The following is a 17,783-nucleotide window of genomic DNA, read 5'->3' as shown; positions in this document are numbered from 1 at the left end:
CCCCAGCTGCTATGGAGCAGCCCACAGTGTAGCTTGGCAGAATGGATTCAACTGTGGCTCTTAGCATTGCATGTCCTAATCCTGCGCCAGGTGCACACTGAGCTGATCTCTTGGCTTTATATAGAGCAGCCTGGGGCCCCCAAGGAGTCTTCAAGAGCAACTGGGGATTGATGAGGTGCAAAGAAGTCTTGGCCACACATGGCCTTTATGTTAACTGTGGGGGGTAGCATAGAAGCCATTACATCAGTTCTACACCACTGGCAGATCCCAGCTTCAGGAATGCTTTCACTAATGGGCCCAGAGCAACCCTCACACAGGAGAATCCTGGCCTCTGTGTCTCTAACCAATGCATAACTCCTCTGATAGGGATAGGAACTATCTAAAATGGGAATGCACCTCATTGGAAGGGCTGCACGCTTTTGAAAATTATTCATGATGAGGCTTTGAACTCTATCTTGAGCCCAGTATTAATTTAAAATACATCTCCACTTGGAATAATGTTCCTTTTGTCTTTGACTGTTTGTCCCTATGGGTGCTCCACCAGAGGACGCACATGTGTCTGGACGCGCTCGACAGAGAAGCAAAGCAGTGTGCACAGGCCCATGCCTGCGCAGGGCAGCGCCTTGTACCTCCAAATGAGGACATGTAAGGAAGTGTGGGCCCACCACAACTCAGTTGCTTCTCGACTACCTGTGCCTTGAGACAGAACGATTGCATGCCCACTGATTCTCAGCTTCCTGCCTTTCTTAACTCAGTCATTTTCATGTTTTTTTCTTTCTTAGTTTTCCTTTATTTTGTTTAGATATTTTATTTCTCTTTTAGTCTTAACACAATTGTGTTTAGAAGGTGGGTTGGTTGCCCTCTCCCCCTTTTTTTTCAGTACCCTATTTTTGGACCATTACACTCCAGGTTATGCCACAGACCATGGGATTTAAGCCCTGCCAGAATTGGCACAGGTTTTTATCCCCATAGCAATGGACATTCGAGCTGCCTCTGCTGCCACGGAGACATCCACATCCCGTCACGGTGTAAGGTCTGTCCGGGATTTAAGGCAGGTCTCAAAAGGAGAGAAAGGAGAGACTGAAGCTCCTTGTAATGGAATGCTCACTAGCTCTGGGGGGGGTATCCATTTCCCACCTCATAAGTTGGCATCACCTTGCTGGGCTGCTCCACCGGCCCACCATTTTCAGAAGCTAGGACATCGAGGAAGAAGAAGCTTCTTTCCCCTACCAGGGAAACAAGGAAGCTCACCCCATAAATCTCACTCTGAGATAGGGGTAGGCAACCTATGGCATGTGTGCCAAAGGCGGCACGCAAGCTGATTTTCAGTGGCACTCACACTTCCCGGGCCCTGGCCACCAGTTCGGGGGGCTCTGCATTTTAATTTAATTTTAAATGAAGCTTCTTAAACATTTTAAAAACCTTATTTACTTTATATTCAACAATAGTTTAGTTATATATTATAGACTTATAGAAAGAGACTTTCTAAAAACGTTAAAATGTATTACTGGCACGCAAAACCTTAAATTAGAGTGAATAAATGAAGACTCGGCACACCACTTCTGAAAGGTTGCCGACCCCTGCTGAGGAGACCTCAGGTCCACTCAAGGGGGATACAGCTGAGGCTCTGTCTGATTCTGGTACCGGGTCACTGGTACTGCACAAGAAGCAGCAGATGGAGAGGCCTTCTAGTAGACAGCACAGGGAGCCCTGTGTCAGTACTGACAGACCCCTCTTGGCCCCGAGATGCACACAGCCTCCTACTTGCACTCCAGTTCCTCCATCTTCCCTGCACCAGAGCTCTGATGTCAGAGAATTTCCTCCACAAGTCGCTCTGGTACCATGCTCACCCTTTTGGCACTGACCCCTTCTCCAGACCCTGATACTGACTCAGACTTCTGAGGAACCACAAATGGAGGGAAACTCACAGCCATCAACAAACACGTCTTCATCTCCAATAAGGCAATAATGCCCCTACCACCCTCTTTTGCTGATGACTTTTGGCCCATCCAAGACCCCATGAAATGCCTGGCAGAATCCCTCCAGATCCTGTTAGAAGAGGTTCAGGAGTCTCAGCACTCCTTGGTAGCCATTATAAATATCACCCCTCAGGGGAAATCCCCTCCTAACCAATGAGGCTCTGTTATTGCCTACTCTCACAGTCTGGCAAACACCTGCCACAATCCAACCCACCTGTAAGCAGGCAGATAAAAATGACTATATTCCATTGAAGAGAATGGAGCATTTATTTTCACACCCCATTCCCAATTCCCTGGTGGTGGATGAAGCTAATGAAAGAAATCAACAAACCCACTCCAGATCCTCTCCTTATGATAAGGAGTCCAAACATTTAGACATCCTGGGTGGAAAGAGCTGTTCTCCAGTTTTGGGTGGTAAGCTAGCAAGCCCTGTTGGCGAAATATGATTTTAACACGTATTCCAAGTTCACCCATTGTACTGAACATCTGCCACTGGACCAGAGGGAACAATTTCAGGCCCTTATCTCTGAGGGTCAATTGGTAGCTAAAACCTCCCTCCAAGTCACCCTAGATGCCACAGACATGGCTTCTAAGTCCTTAGCCATGACTGTGGTTATGCGCAGAGCATCCTGGCTCCAGTCTTCTGGTCTCCTAGGGGAGGTTCAGAAAACAGTTGAAGACCTTCCCTTGAAAGGCCCAAGCTCTTCTGTGCTGACACAGACTTCTCCCACCATACCTTGATGGACTCAAGGATGACCTTACTGTCTCTTGGAATGTATGTCCTTTCAACAAAAAGATGGTTTAGTAGGTCCCAAATGTCCCAGGTTCTTGACCATGCCAGTGCTATCTGAAACAGACTCTTCTCAGACATTCTGTCTTTCAGAGGAGGAGATCTGCCTCCCCCTCTACTTAACCATCATCTGCACCTCCCTCTAAGAAACAGTTTTGACATCTTGGTTGAGGGCCTTAAGCAGCCTACTTTCCCGGATCCTGTGCCGCACAATTGCATCCACCCCTCTTTGAAAACTAACCAGCCCACTTCCTCCCTGTCTGGGAACAGCTTACCTCAGATAAACGAACCTTGGAGGTGACTGATGTAGGATATTCTGTCCACTTCCATACTATTTCCCCCTACCACCATCCTTTTCCTATGCCTCTTCAGGGACCCCTCTCATGAAGATTTCTTAACACAAGAGGTCCAGTCTCTCCTACTCTTGGGGGTGATCAAACTGGTTCTCCCAGGGTTCACTGGAAGAGGATTCTATTCCAACTACTTCCTAGTTCCAAGCGGGGCAAAGAATGGAGACCTCAGATCTTGACCTCAGAAACCTGAACACCCTGTATCCTTTCCCAGCACTTCAGGATGGTGACACTAGCAACCGTAATCCCTTCCTTATATCTGGGAGATTGGTTTGTCACCCTTGACCTTCAGGATGCCTACTTTCATGTAGCTATTCACCCATCCCACTAACGTTTCCTACACTTGAGAGTAGGCTCAGAACACCACCAGTACCGAGTCCTTCCCTTTGGGCTTTCCACAGCCCTGAAGGTCTTTGCAAAGCTTTTCTTAGCAGTGGTGGCCCATTTACGTTAATAGGGCATAGCAGTATTCCCATATCTGGACAGTTGGCTCCTCGAGGGTTGATCAGCTCTAGAGGTCCAGTCAGCAGCCTCCAAGGATGTAGCCCTATTTCAGTCTCTGGGCCTTCGCATCAATCGGAAGAAGTCTACATTGACCCCAGTTCAAAGAATAGACTTCATCAGAGCCCCTCTAAACTCTGATCACCAGAGCCTATCTTCCCAAAGAGAGACTCCCCACTCTGCCAAGTCTAATCTCGATGATACAACACAGCCCACAAACAGCTGTGAGGACCTGTCTACAGCTCTTGGGCCATGTGTCGGCCTCTACTGTCATCACACCTCATGTGAGACTGTGCAAGTGCCTTCAGGCATAGCAGAAGACTGTATACACCCCAAATGCATCACAATACCTCAGAAAGTTCTGGACTCTTTCAGGCGGTGGAAGGATCCATTTAACGTCTGTGCAGGAACCCCATTCTTACATCCCCCATGTCAAAGATCCTCATAACAGATGCTTCTCTTTTGGGAAGCTCACCTTCAAGGGGACACAGCCCAGAGCAAATGGTCTGCACAAGAGGTCACGCTCCACATCAACATTCTAGGGTTAAGAGCAGTTCAATACGCTTTTCAAACCTTTCTTCACACTGTACAGGGCCACCATCAGGGTGAGGCCGGACAACAGGGCAAAAATGTATTATATCAACCGATAGGGCAGAGCAAGATCCCAGTACTTATGTACAGAGTCACTAAAGCTATGGAACTTGTGCATTTCCCATCAGATAGAACTCTCAGCAATTTGTCTTCCAGGCCTTTAGAATAGAATTGCAGACTCCTTGAGCAGAAACTTCCATCAGGACCAAAAACTGGAGTTCAACAATTGTGTTTTCCACAGCATCTGCCAAACCTGAAGTATTCCAGAAGCAGACCTCTGTGCCACCCCAAACAACAGGAAATGTCACCTTTTCTGCTCCAAGGGAGGACACGGCCACAACTCATTTGGAGATGTTCTATGGCCCCGTATCCTGCTGTTTGTTTACCCATGTCTACCGCTAATTCTCAAAACCTTAATCAAACCATGACAAGAGAGAGCAAGATTTACCCTCAGAGTGCCGTTCTGGCCAAGGCAAGTATGGTACTTGAACCTCCTCCACCTCTCCGCCTTCCTTTCAGGAAGGGTCTTCTGTCACAGAATTCTGGGACCCTGATCCATCCCAGCCCTTCCTCCCTGAACCTGAGAGCATGGTTCCTAGCTGGTTCTTGAGCACAGAACTAACCTGCTCAGATAAGGTTCCAGTCAGTTGTCCTACCTATAAGAAAACTCAGTACCAACAAAACCTACCTTCAAAAGTGGAAATGCTTCCATTCCTGGTGTTCTCTTCGCCCTTCTCAAGAATTGGAGGCTCACAAAAAGAGAGGTGAAAACTGCTCTTAAGGACTTCAGCACACAAAGTGCCCCTTCATCAAGTGTCTGTCAATCCTTCACAAGAGCCTAGATCCGTACTGCCCTTTCTGCTACCAAAGCAGGAAAAGTAGCGGCATTGACAGCATCCTTCCAAACTTACTTAAATATGTCGGGCCAAGAGGGTGCAATTGGATGGCATCACTATTCACTGAAGTCATCATCAGCAAACTCCCAACAGCTTGGAGATGATAAACCGTCTTTTTAAAACCTGGAAAGCTGCCTGATGACCCAAAAAGCTACTGCCCCATATCTCTCCTTTGTGAAAGAAACAAATTACTGGAGCAGGTTATCCTGGTGAGGCTAACCTCCATCCTAGAGACTTCAGTCCCCCTGGAACAAGCAGGTTTCAAGGCAGAGAGAAGCTGCTGGTACCAAATGTTTCCACTGACTTCACATATTGAGACCTGCTTCCAGCAGAAGCTTAAAATGGCTCAGCTTTTAACAACTTGTCATCAGCCTATGACACCTTCTGGCACAAGGTAGTGTTGAAGCTATCCAACCTGCTTTAATGCAACTAGACATTTCAACTCATTATGTCAGTGTTTTCAGACGGAAGCTTCTGTGTCCGTCTTGGAATCAGATTAACAAAAAGCAGAGTCTGCACAATGGCCTCCCACAGGGATCAGTACTAGCATCATCCCTTTTTAACTTATATACAAGTTCATTTATGTCAATGACCTGGCACTAAAGGCACAGGCCGCAACAGTCAAGGAAGCAAAGACTCCATTAGTACTGATCTGAAGAGGATGGAAGACTACTTTTGGTACTGGTGCCTCAAACATACTCCATCAAAAATGGTGTTGTCAGCTTTCCATCTCAGCAATTCTGAAGCTGAGAGGATGCTGAATGTAAATTTCTATGGCAAGGCACTCACCCGTGATCCTAACACCTGCTATGTAGGAGTCACTCTCAATCACAGCCTTACCTGTCAACAACATCTGAAGCAGGTGAGTCAGAAAATGAAGTGTCACATCAGTATCATCCAAAAACTGGCAGGTTCTAACTGGGGTTATGGTGCTCAAACGCGACCAATGGCAACGTTGGCTTTAGTTTATTCCACGGCTGAGGACTGGTTGTGGAAGAAGCTCGCACACAGACGTTGTTGATATGCAGCTAAATGTAGCTATGAGACTTGGCACCCTGAAGTCCACTCCTCTGCCTTGGCTTCCAGGCATTACAAACATCCCTCCTCCAACCATCCAGTGAGAGATGGCTACTTTGTACAGGTACAAGAAGACCCTCACAAACCAAAAGCTCCTGCTCCATGTCAAGCTTGTTCAGCCACCACGTATTCATCTCAAGTCCCACCGACAATTCTGGGCAGCCAGAGAAGCTCTTCTGTTATCCAGTTTCAACCCAGAAGACATCTGGCAGATGCAGTGGGCAGGCTCTGATGTAAACAACAACAAGCACCTCATAGATGATCCCACTGTCAAACCGACTGGTTTCTTTCTCCACTGAAGACAGTTGACAGCCATCAACTGTATTAGGATGTTACATGGAAGGTGCACACACCTGATGCACAAATGGAGAATCAAGGATTTGCCACAGTATGAATGTGGAGACCCCCAAACCATCTAACACATTGTGAACAAGTGCCCCCTCTTTTCATTTTCAGGGGTACAGCAAAGGTGCACTCTGCATCTCCTAAAGCCCTCAAATGGATTTCAACCCTTTCTATTAACTTGTAAATGTTGCTATTTCCATACAAAAGAAGAAGAAGAGGTTCTACTTTCCAAGATCCTAGACTGCCTATTGGATTTAAAGACAAATGGCCTATCAGTGAGCTCACTCAGAGTACATTTGGCCACCATCACATCCTTCCACTTGCCTATCAAGACTTACTAGTATTTATCCACCACACTCCAGCCAGATTCCTCAAGGTCTTTGTAAATGATTGGGGCCTACCTTATTGCCCCTTCTTCTAGCTGACCCAGGCTTGTGCCTGCTGAGCCTGCTCCCTCCCTGGGGGAATTCTGCCTGGAGCCCTCTCAAAATCTAGGGAAGGGAGTTTCCAGACAGATGAATTGTTGTGAGTTTCATTTCAAGCCTTTTTAATGAAAACAAGATTCACAGCCTCTCCCCTCAAAGTCTGTAAGGTAACATCCCTTTCCCAAGTTTGTCCCTCACCCCACGAATTCATCAACCCCAAAGTTCCTGGCTCTTACCTCAGAGCCTTTGTGATACCAGGACTTTCTCCAGTCTCCCTTCTGTCAATCTGTTTCTTGGAGCCATTCCTCCCAGCAGTTGCTCCAGCCTCTGGCAAATATTGCCACCCCCTTCCATTTCTTGCTCCTCCTTTTATGAGGATCAGCTAATTAAGTTTGTAGGTTTTTCTCAGGTGTAGTGGTTGGGGCTAATTAGCCAGCCAGCTGCAGGCCTTTGACCCCAGAGGAATGGTACCCGTATAGCTTTACAGGCTCACACAACTTATTTCCTTACAGAACTAGCCCTCTCCATTCTCCTGTGGGACCTTAATTTGGTTCTCAGTGCCCTGAGAAAATCCCCTTTGAACCGATGGCTACCAGTTCTCTCCTCCACCTCTCCATCAAGACTTGGTTCCTCATAGCCATTACTTCAGCTAGACGAATGGGAGAGGTTGGTGCTCTTATGGCAGACCCACCATTTACGACCTTCTGTAAAGATAAGGTTACACTGCATTCCCATCCTTGCTTCCTTCCTAATGCCATATTAATCAAGAGATCCGCCTACAAAAAGCTTCATGCCTCCAGAGGGGAGACCAGCCGACATATATTAGATGTCAGAAGGGCTCTTGTCTTCTACTTTGAGAGGACTAAGAACTTCTGGGCCTTTTCTAGGCTGCTTGTATCATTTTCTCAGAGGATGAAGAGACAATCTGTTCCCACTCAAAGACTATCAAAGTGGGGTTTGGGTTGCATTTTAACCTGTTATGAATCTGCTGAGATGCAGTCCCCTCACAGAGTGACTGCACATTCCACTAAAGCTCAGGTAACATCTATAGCTCTACTTAAAGACATTTCCATAATAAAAATCTCTAGGACTGCAACTTGGTCTTCCACCCATACGTTTGTCAAGCATTGCGCTATCTTACTTGCTTTTAGGGATGAGGCTACCTTTGGTGACACAGTCCTTTGAATCGTCTTGGACTTGCCTCCTCAGCACCCAGCCTCCTCACTGAGTTACTGCTTGGGAGTCTCCTACAGTGAAGCACCCATAGGCACATATACTCGAAGGAGAGGGAGAGGTTACTTGTCTTACAGCAATTTGAGATGTTTGAGATGTTTTGTCCCTAGGGGTGCTCTGCTCCTGCCCTCCTTCCCCTCAGCTGTGGACACTCTGCTTTGCGGTTGAAAAGGAACTGAGTGGCAGTGGGCTCGCACCTCCTTTTATGTCCTCGTTTGGAGGAATGAGGTGCTGCTCTGCACAGGCACAGACCCATGGACACTGCTTTTCATTCTGTGGTCAAGATTCCAAGGGCGTGCGTGCATCTTACAGTGGGGCACATCTCAAAGAACTCCAGTTACTATAAGGTAAGTAACTATTCATAGAATACTAGGGTTGGAAGAGACCTCAGGAGGTCATCCAGTCCAATCCCCTGCTCAAAGCAGGACCAACACCAACTAAATCATCCCAGCCAGGGCTTTGTCAAGCCGGGCCTTAAAAACCTCTAAGGATGGAGATTCCACCACCTCCCTAGGTAACCCATTCCAGTGCTTCACCACCCTCCTAGTGAAATAGTGTTTCCTAATATCCAACCTAGACCTCCTCCACTGCAACTTGAGACCATTGCTCCTTGTTCTGTCATCTGGTACCACTGAGAACAGTCTAGATGCATCCTCTTTGGAACCCCCCTTCAGATAGTTGAAGGCTGCTATCAAATCCCCCCTCACTCTTCTCTTCTGCAGACTAAATAACCCCAGTTCCCTCAGCCTCTCCTCATAAGTCATGTGCCCCAGCCCCCTCCCCCCCAATAATTGTCATTGCCTGCCGCTGGACTCGCTTCAATTTGTCACATCTCTTCTGTAGTGGAGGGACCAAAACTGGACGCAATACTCCAGATGTGGCCTCACCAGTGCCGAATAGAGGGGAATAATCACTTCCCTCGATCTGCTGGCAATGCTTCTACTAATGCAGCCCAATATGCTGTTGGCCTTCTTGGCAACAAGGGCACACTGTTGACTCATATCCAGCTTCTCGTCCACTGTAATCCCCAGGTCCTTTTCTGCAGACCTGCTGCTTAACGAGTTGGTCCCCAGCCTGTAGTGGTGCATGGGATTCTTCCTTCCTAAGTGCAGGACTCTGCACTTGTCCTTGTTGAATCTCATCAGATTTCTTTTGGCCCAATCCTCCAATTTGTCTCGGTCACTCTGGACCCTATCCCCACCCTCCTGCGTATCTACCTCTCCCCCCAGCTTAGTGTCATGTGTGAACTTGCTGAAGGTGCAATTCATCCCATCATCCAGATCATTAATAAAGATGTTGAACAAAACCGGCCCCAGGACCGACCCCTGGGGCACTTCGCTTGATACCGGCTGCCAACTAGACATCGAGCCATTGATCACTCCCCGTTGAGCCCGACAATCTAGCCAGTTTTCTATCCATCTTATACTCCATTCATCCAATCCATACTTCTTTAACTTGCTGGCAAGAATACTGTGGGAGACAGTATCAAAAGCTTTGCTAAAGTCAAGATATATCACATCCACCGCTTTCCCCATATCCACAGAGCCAGTTATCATAGAAGGGAATCAGGTTGGTCAGGCATGACTTGCCCTTGGTGAATCCATGTTGACTGTTCCTGATCACCTTCCTTTCCTCCAAGTGCTTCAAAATGGATTCCTTGAGGACCTGCTCCATGATTTTGCCGGGGACTGAAGTGAGGCTGTAGTTCCCCCTTGTTCTCTTTCTTCCTTTTTTTAAATGTGGGCACTGTATTTAACTATATTTATATTTAAACTATATTAACAAATAAACTATATTTATATTTTATATAACTACTCCTTAGTATGAAGGAGAGCTAAGCTTTGCCCCCAAGATGCAGTATCCCATCATGTTTACAGCTGATAGTAAACCAGTCCTTGCCTGGGGAAGCTGCCCAGTGCTTTTGCTGCTATTCCTATTTGAAATTAGCCTGGTTTTCAATACATGCTCTTTGTTCCTTGGTTTAGATGCTCCAGTGGTGCCAAATTCCTATTGCCCCAATATTTGGGGTTGTACCATTGTTTCTCTTGCAAATTCTGCTTTGCGGGGCATTCTAAGAACCCATAAAAACTGGCTCCTGAGTGAAACTTGTCTCCTGATGCAGATCACCCCAGGATCGCTCTGGCCCACTGGAAGCAGGAAGTCTCAGAAATCTCATGGGAGAGCATGTTTTCTTGCCCAGTTCTCCAGACTCAGGAAGTGTAGCTACAAACCCAATTGTCTGGATACTTTTCAGACAGTACCCTTTGGTGGTTCACCTATCACCCTGTTGCTGGCAGCACTTGCTATAGGTGTTACAATGCCATCCATTTTAAATGGAGCAGGATCTCACAGGAAATGTGCATTAGTTTCCCAGTTCATTGATTTCCAATGAGAGGCTTGTGGGATCCTGCAAAACACTATAAACTTTCTGGAGTCTTTTTTTTAATGGACAGTATTGTGTGTTCAAAATCATCTACTCTTCAGAGCTACCTTCCACGCTTAGGCATAACTTGGTGTATTGCATTGTGATGGGGTGTCCCAGGCTCTTTAAGGCCCCCTGTTGGAGGCCTCCCTGTCCTACTGCACCCCACCCCGGGAAAGGAGCAGTGACGGTGGGTCCTCATGGTCTGCCTAGAAAGGCTGCAGGGAAGCAGCCAATCAGAGCGCAGCAGGCTCAGCAACCCAGAGCTGCAGAGTGAGCAGGTCAGTTCCTGGCTGGGACCAGAAGAGTGGGGTAGGAAGGCGTGAAACTCTCCAGCCAAGGAGGCTTGGGGAGACCCAGGGAACAGATGGAGGGAACCCAAGACCTGTGATCCTAAGGTAACGAGTGAAGGAGATGGGACCAAGTAGGAAGCAGCCCAGGGAAGGCAGTAGCAGCAACTATCAAGGGAAGTTTTTTATAGAGATCCTGGGCAGGGGCCTGGAGTAGTGGGTGGGCCCTGGTCTCCCCACCGGCCACTGGGGAAGTGGCCTTAGTCCCGAAAAGTGGACAAGACTCTTTACTAAATGCCTGAGAAAGGGGCTGGAATTTAAACAGGCCCAGAGACAGGGCTGAAGACCTTTGTGAGGGCTGACCATTTGTAGAACTTTGTTATCCCGGAAGGGGTTCATCCATTCACCTATTAACTGGGTGACTTAGCTGGAGGACCAAGCCACCGAAGACCTACCTAGGGAGCTCAACAACCCACAGGGGGCGCCAGAACCAAGAAAAGATTGCAGCACCACACTCAGCTGCCGGGAGGCACTCACAAGAGCTGAGTGCACCCCATCACGTGTGCAGTGGTGTAAAGCAGCCAGAAAGCTGGTAGAACTGGGTGCCCATTATTTGCCTGGTGCAGGCGAGTCATTGTACACCAGCCTACTCCCCATTCCTACCCTGCAACTCCAACATGTCAGGAGATGGCCAGGATAAGTGGCTCTCTGCAGCTGAAGTGGCCCTCAACTAGATCCAGGATCAAGGGGCACAAAGGTGATCTCCTCTGTCATTGTGTTGAGCAGAGCATGGCCAGACCAGAGTGTCAAATCTGTAAATCTCATCTTCAGCTTTGAATTTCTTGTCCTTTTATGGTTTAAACCATACTCTTGATAGCTAGACAATCTTTTCTCTCTCCCATTCAGAGAGAACATAAACAGAGCAGACAAGTGGAGAATTGAAATAAGGTCTGAATGTCAATGCTTAGCCTCTGGGTGAAGGTGGAGAGGATCCAGGAAGACCCTTTCATCTCTAGAGATCTTGGTACAAATGAGTTGGGTGGTTTTGGTCTGGTCCATAAGTCAGTGTTATGAAACTACTGCCATGATTTGGTGCAGATGCTCATTTTCAGGAATGTGTGCTTAGGAGAGATCTAGGATGGGAATAGCAGGTCAGGGATATAGCAAACGCACAGCAGGTCAGGACTAAGGTGTATTTATAGTTGTTTAAGGCTCACGACTGTTGCTGGCTAGCATGAGATACATTTGCAGGGCTATATTGTGCTCAGGCCTGGCATAGCAACTGGGTGCAGGTGTGGATTGAGATGCATAGTGTGACAGACCCAGACCAGTGGGGTACAGGAGTCTGGTAGAGGGCAAATATACTGGTCACTTGATGAGTAGTTTTCTGTTCCCTGAGTGACCAGAGCAGGGGCTGCACTAGAGTAATCAGGAACCTGCTAGAACCAGTTAAGGCAGGCAGGCTAATTAGGACACCTGGAGCCAATTAAGAAGAAGCTGCTAGAATCAATTAAGGCAGGCTAATCAGGGCACCTGGGTTTTAAAAGGAGCTCACTTCAGTTTGTGGTGCGAGTGTGAGGAGCTGGGAGCAAGAGGCACAAGGAGCTGAGAGTGAGAGGGCGTGCTGCTGGAGGACTGAGGAGCACAAGCGTTATCAGACACCAGGAGGAAGGTCCTGTGGTGAGAATAAGGAAGGTGTTTGGAGGAGGCCACGGGGAAGTAGCCCAGGGAGTTGTAGCTGTCATGCAGCTGTTACAGGAGGCACTATAGACAGCTGCAGTCCACAGGGCCCTGGGCTGGAACCCGGAGTAGAGGGCGGGCCTGGGTTCCCCCCAAACCTCCCAATTGACCTGGACTGTGGGTTCTTCCAGAGGGGAAGGTCTCTGGCCTGTTCCCCAACCCACATGGTGAATCTCTGAGGCAAGAAAATCCGCCAATAAGCACAGGACCCACCAAGATAGAGGAGGAACTTTGTCACAATAGACAACACTGTACAACGAAGCTTGTACAACACCTACCAAACCTAGGCTGTGCTTTCATATTGAAGAACACTATTCTTATTCCATAGCTAATGCCATTGAAAGTAGCTCCACAGCACGACAGGACAGTCCCTTTGGCATGTGGTGCCTTTTCAAGTAAGAAATACTAGTCGCTAACTCTTATACAGCGTTCTTCCTCCAGAGAGCTTAAAGCGCCTTACAAAGACCGGTCTGTCTCATTACCCCTGCTCTACAGAGCGGGAAGCTGAGGCCCAGAGAGGTGAAGTGACTTAGTCAAAGTCACCCCTCTATTTCCTGGGAGAGCTGGGAACAGACCATGTCCCCTGACTCCCGGTCCAGCGTGCTGTGCACTGGCCACACTCCAGCTTGCTGCTACAGCCTGGAGTTTGGTGTCTGTCCTTTTACTTGACTCCTGGCCAGTTAGTACCAGAGTTACATTTGTTTATTTCTCTCTATGAAGGGGAAAGAACATGCTCTTCTCCTTGAATTACGTTTCCCACTGGTTTCCGTCTAAGGGTGCTATCCTACGTGGCTCCTCTGGCCTGTGTGCACTTCAGGCAGGCATTGTTACAAAAGCTGACAAACATTTCAGGAAAAAATATTGCTTTTCTTATTTTTATTTTGTGTGACTTGCCTTGTCTTTCCAGTGCCATTTAGATAAGGGGCTTTATCAAGCTTGAACTAATTAACCGTGGCAGCAGGATGTCTGAATGGAGTGTTCCCGCTGTGAAATCCTCAGACTTATCTTGAAATACACATAGGTCTGAGGGAATTTAAGAGAGCTCTTTTCTCTTGTTGGCAAATCCCTGTAATTTAATTGAGCGATAAAGGTCCAGCAGGGCAGGCACTAATGTGCCATAAGCTCTAGCAGTGATTCACCATCAACCAGTCACATTGTGGATTTCCTGATGCTGTTTCCTAACACTCACTGAACAGTGTGAGTTTGAGCTGACCTGGGGATTTCACTCCCATGGCCCCAGTTCTCTAGAGACTTGTGCCTTACTAAGAGAGTAAGCTTGTTGTCTGCGGTAAGAGCCACCATCCAGCATGTTAGAGGGTGGCCTTGAGGGCTCTCTCAGCGTAGTGGTGGTAGCTAGTAACTGTACAAAGGTAAGAATAAAAAAGGGCCCTCTGGCAAGACATATTCAGAACAAAGCTCTGTGTAGTCCACCCTTATGATGCTCCATGTGATGGGCAAGCTCCTGACGATTTAATAATGATAATAGTACCTAGCTGAATCATGGATGAATCAACTGCAAAGGGAGATTATGACTTCAGGGATTTGTCTCTCTTCTAATGTGTTTCTCTAGGCTGGATGGGCCCAAGAAGAACATGCAATGGTTTGTAGCTGAGAGAGAGTTGAAGTGGTTTTAAGAAACACAGTTTAATTTCTAAAGCTTTGCCTTTCCTGTTTACACTTAATGACAGCCCAGCTCATTCTGGGGTGAAAGGAGAGAGACTGCATTGCGTTGATCTCTAGGCATTTCCTTTTGCCAGCATAAGGACTAGTGTTGATAGGAGCCAGAGGGAGCTTCCCAGACTCCTAACCAGAGGAGAGGCCCCAATGACTTGAGGTCGGATACATAGAGAGAGAGTAAGGTCTCTAACAGAATACAGGTCAATGCATAGAGATGAGAAGTAACCCCATTCCTAGTGCAGTCTCTATTAGCAGTGAAACTTAAATCCATGTACAGTAGCTAAGGGGAGGTGCTGGTTTTACATGTTTCAGAGTGATAGCCGTGTTAGTCTGTATCAGCAAAACCAGCAAGGAGTCCTTGTGGCACTTTAGAGACTAACAAATGTATTTGAGCATAAGCTTTCATGGGTTAAACCCCACTTCATCAGATGCATGGAGTGGAACTATATGGAGGTACTATAGGGAGGTACCTACTGCATGTTCCACTACATGCATCTGATGAAATGGGTTTTAGCCCACGAAAGCTTATGCCCAAATACATTTGTTAGTCTCTAAAGTGCCACAAGGACGACTCCTTGGTTTTACATGGGAAATCTTCTATCACTGTAGGACCCTTCTATCACTATAGCCTGTAGTACATTTACATGTGGGGATACTGCTCTATCACATAGAGATCAGGCACATTTTCATCTTCGTGAAGCATCTTGGTTTCAGATTCACTAGACTGTTTTGTTACCAAAGCATTCCAAATGAATCTTACCAAATCATGAAAATCAAGAGTATGGCCCTCAATCATTCTGAGCAAACTCTGTGCTGGAATGATGGTCTTGTGGTTAAGGAATTGGACTGGAAGTCATGAGATAAGCTCTGCCACAGACTTCCTGTGTGAGCTTGGACAAGTCTTTGTTCCCTATCTGTAAATCGGGATAATAGCTCTGCCCTATCTCACAAGGGTGTGAGGCTCATTTCATTAATGTCTGAGGCTTTCTGGCATGGTAGGAGAGCACTTCTCCTACAGAGTGAGAGTTTGTGTCACCAAATGTGTTTGTTTTTTAATATGATCTGATTGGGAGGTATTTTTCATTGGTATTTTTTACCCGTGTTAATTATGGCTTTTCCGTTGTTCCCAGATTGCCAGGCAGGAAGGAAGGGTCATTTTAACCTCTGGACTCCCATATCAGACAGTAAGTGCTAAGTGTTTCTGGCAGTTCTCTTGTGTAGTGTCATTTCATGGACTCGGGTGCACAAAGTGGAGGAGAGGAAAAGTCAAATGTAAAAGCAACAGCTGGACTGACTTTTTCATCTGTTTCCTGTATTGAAAGCCAATGATATATAAAGAATTTTGTTAGGCTTGTTCTAGCTCTCGATGTCAGAGGTTTGAGAATAAGTTTCTTTTACACTTTATATTCAGCCAGAGGTGAGAGCAATTACACTGCATCTCAAAATGTAAAATAAAGCAAACACATCCCAGAACAAAGTGGCTCTGTGCAGCTTATCCATCATGATTCAATGCAATTCACTTCCCATCCATTTCACCAAGGAGTAAAAAGAGATTCCTGTTTCTTGACTGTATCAGTACTGACAACACTATCTGCTGTTCTAATGCTCTGGAGCTTTTCTTTAGGCTTGGAGGAGATAGGCTGGAAATGCCAAACACAGGACCAGTTGGAAGCTTGAGTTGCTTTATGTGCGTGGAATAAATAAAACAGCCCCTGCACTCAGCCCCATAGCAAATGCCCATATCCCTCAATGAAACGGAATGCAATTACCCTCCCAAATACCATGAATGCAATGTTTAACTATACCATTCAGTAATTGAAATGATACAATACCCATTGTAGAAGGTCATGTGCCCTGTCTTGTGACCCACAAATTCATTTAGAGCAGTAAAACCACTGGGGATCATGAGGAGGATGGATTCCAGATGGCAGATACAAAAGGTCCTAACTATCTTCACTTTCTGTTTGTACCTGGAGCTGGAGTAGTCATAGAACCTACCTTGCGGGTTTACTAGTTAATACAGTTTGTTGCTGAGTGCATGAGAGAACCCTTTAAATACTGAGGCTATGTCTACACTAATGAGCTTGCAGCTGAACTGATGTAGCTGCGCTGCTGTAAGATCACTCGTGTAGCCGCTCTATGCTGACGGGAGAGAGGTCTCCCGTTGTCATAATAAAACCACCTCCAGGAGTGCTGGTGGCTGTGATGGCGGGAGAAGTTCTCCCACTGACATAGCGCTGTGCACACTGCCACTTATGCCGGTGAAACTTACATTGTTTAGGGGGATATTTTTTTCACACCCCTGAGCGACATAAATTTTGCTGACATAAGTGATAGTATAGACATGGCCTTTGTCTGGTTATTTAGGGCTCAATACTGCAGTCATAACAGAAGTAGAGCTTCCATTGACTCTACTTTTATCACTTCTCGTGTCTCTGTAGATCGGGGTCGGCAACCTTTCAGAAGTGGTGTGCCGAGTCTTCGTTTATTCACTCTAATTTAAGGTTTCACATGCCAGTAATACATTTTAACATTTTTAGAAGGTCTCTTTCTATAAGTCTATAATATATAACTAAACTTTTGTTGTATGTAAAGTAAATAAGGTTTATAAAATGTTTAAGAAGCTTCATTTAAAATTAAATTAAAATGCAGAGCCCCCCGGACCGGTGCTTAGGACCCGGGCAGTGTGAGTGCCACTGAAAATCAGCTTGTGTGCCACAGGTTGCCTACGCCTGTTGTAGATACTTCACGATCATGCCCATTGGTAGGAAGCAGAGTGAGGGAACGGCACTAGGAAAATAACTACTTTAGGATGTAGAGTATTGTATTGGGAATTGACTGCTGCCATTTGATACATAGCACTTGTACGTCCCTTGTGTATGTTACAAAATGACAGCAGGATTGTACACTAGTAAACATTAGGCTTGTTTACTAAAGTTAATTGATTGCCAATTATCTCAAAGTAGTTAACACATTTACAAAGGCTAGTCTGGACATTCCCTAAATGTGTGTTCCAGAATACAAACATCTGGGGAGTGGCCACATTCACTACCCAAGCTAAATGGCAACCAGCTAACTCGAGGTAAAAAGGTGCAGTGCAGATAAACCTAGGAAGGTGAGGTGGTGCCAAGCAGTAGCATAGCTAGGGGGGTTCCGGGGAAGCAGCCGCTTCCCTTCAGTACATTTTTCAAAAGCGGCGCCTGCCGGGCCGCCGCTGGGGTCCCGCAGGCAAGTGGGGGGGCAGCACGGTCGGACTCTGGAGGAGCCATTGGGGGGCAGGGGGCGGCGGGCGCGGCCAGAGGAGCAAAGGGGCTGGCTCCTCGGCCATCGCGCCCCACGCTCAGCGCGGCCCCAACATCGCTGCCGCGGCCGCCTCCTGCGGTGGCTCAGGGCTTGGCATCCGAGCGCTCTGCAGCTGGCGGGCAGATCCCCTCTCCCCGGCAGCTTCCTGCTTCCAGGCCGAGGGA

At 47.1% G+C, this 17,783-nt stretch overlaps 1 protein-coding gene across 1 annotated transcript in view; it reads left to right on the top strand.

Annotated features, from left to right (window-relative positions):
• Nucleotides 1–17,783, top strand: part of EXD3 (exonuclease 3'-5' domain containing 3) — a 313,193-nt gene that overhangs the window by 253,902 nt on the left and 41,508 nt on the right. Inside the window, exon 19 of the mRNA XM_029913175.1 lies at nt 15,447–15,500. Coding sequence (XP_029769035.1) covers nt 15,447–15,500 — 54 coding nt within the window. The remainder of the gene's footprint in view (nt 1–15,446; nt 15,501–17,783) is intronic.

The sequence above is a fragment of the Terrapene carolina genome, unplaced genomic scaffold (assembly GCF_002925995.2).
Source record: "Terrapene carolina triunguis isolate 2854851 unplaced genomic scaffold, T_m_triunguis-2.0 Scaffold508, whole genome shotgun sequence".
NCBI lineage: Eukaryota > Metazoa > Chordata > Testudines > Emydidae > Terrapene > Terrapene triunguis.
The sequence above is the reverse complement of the archived record's forward strand: the minus strand, read 5'-3'. Positions and strand labels throughout refer to the sequence as shown.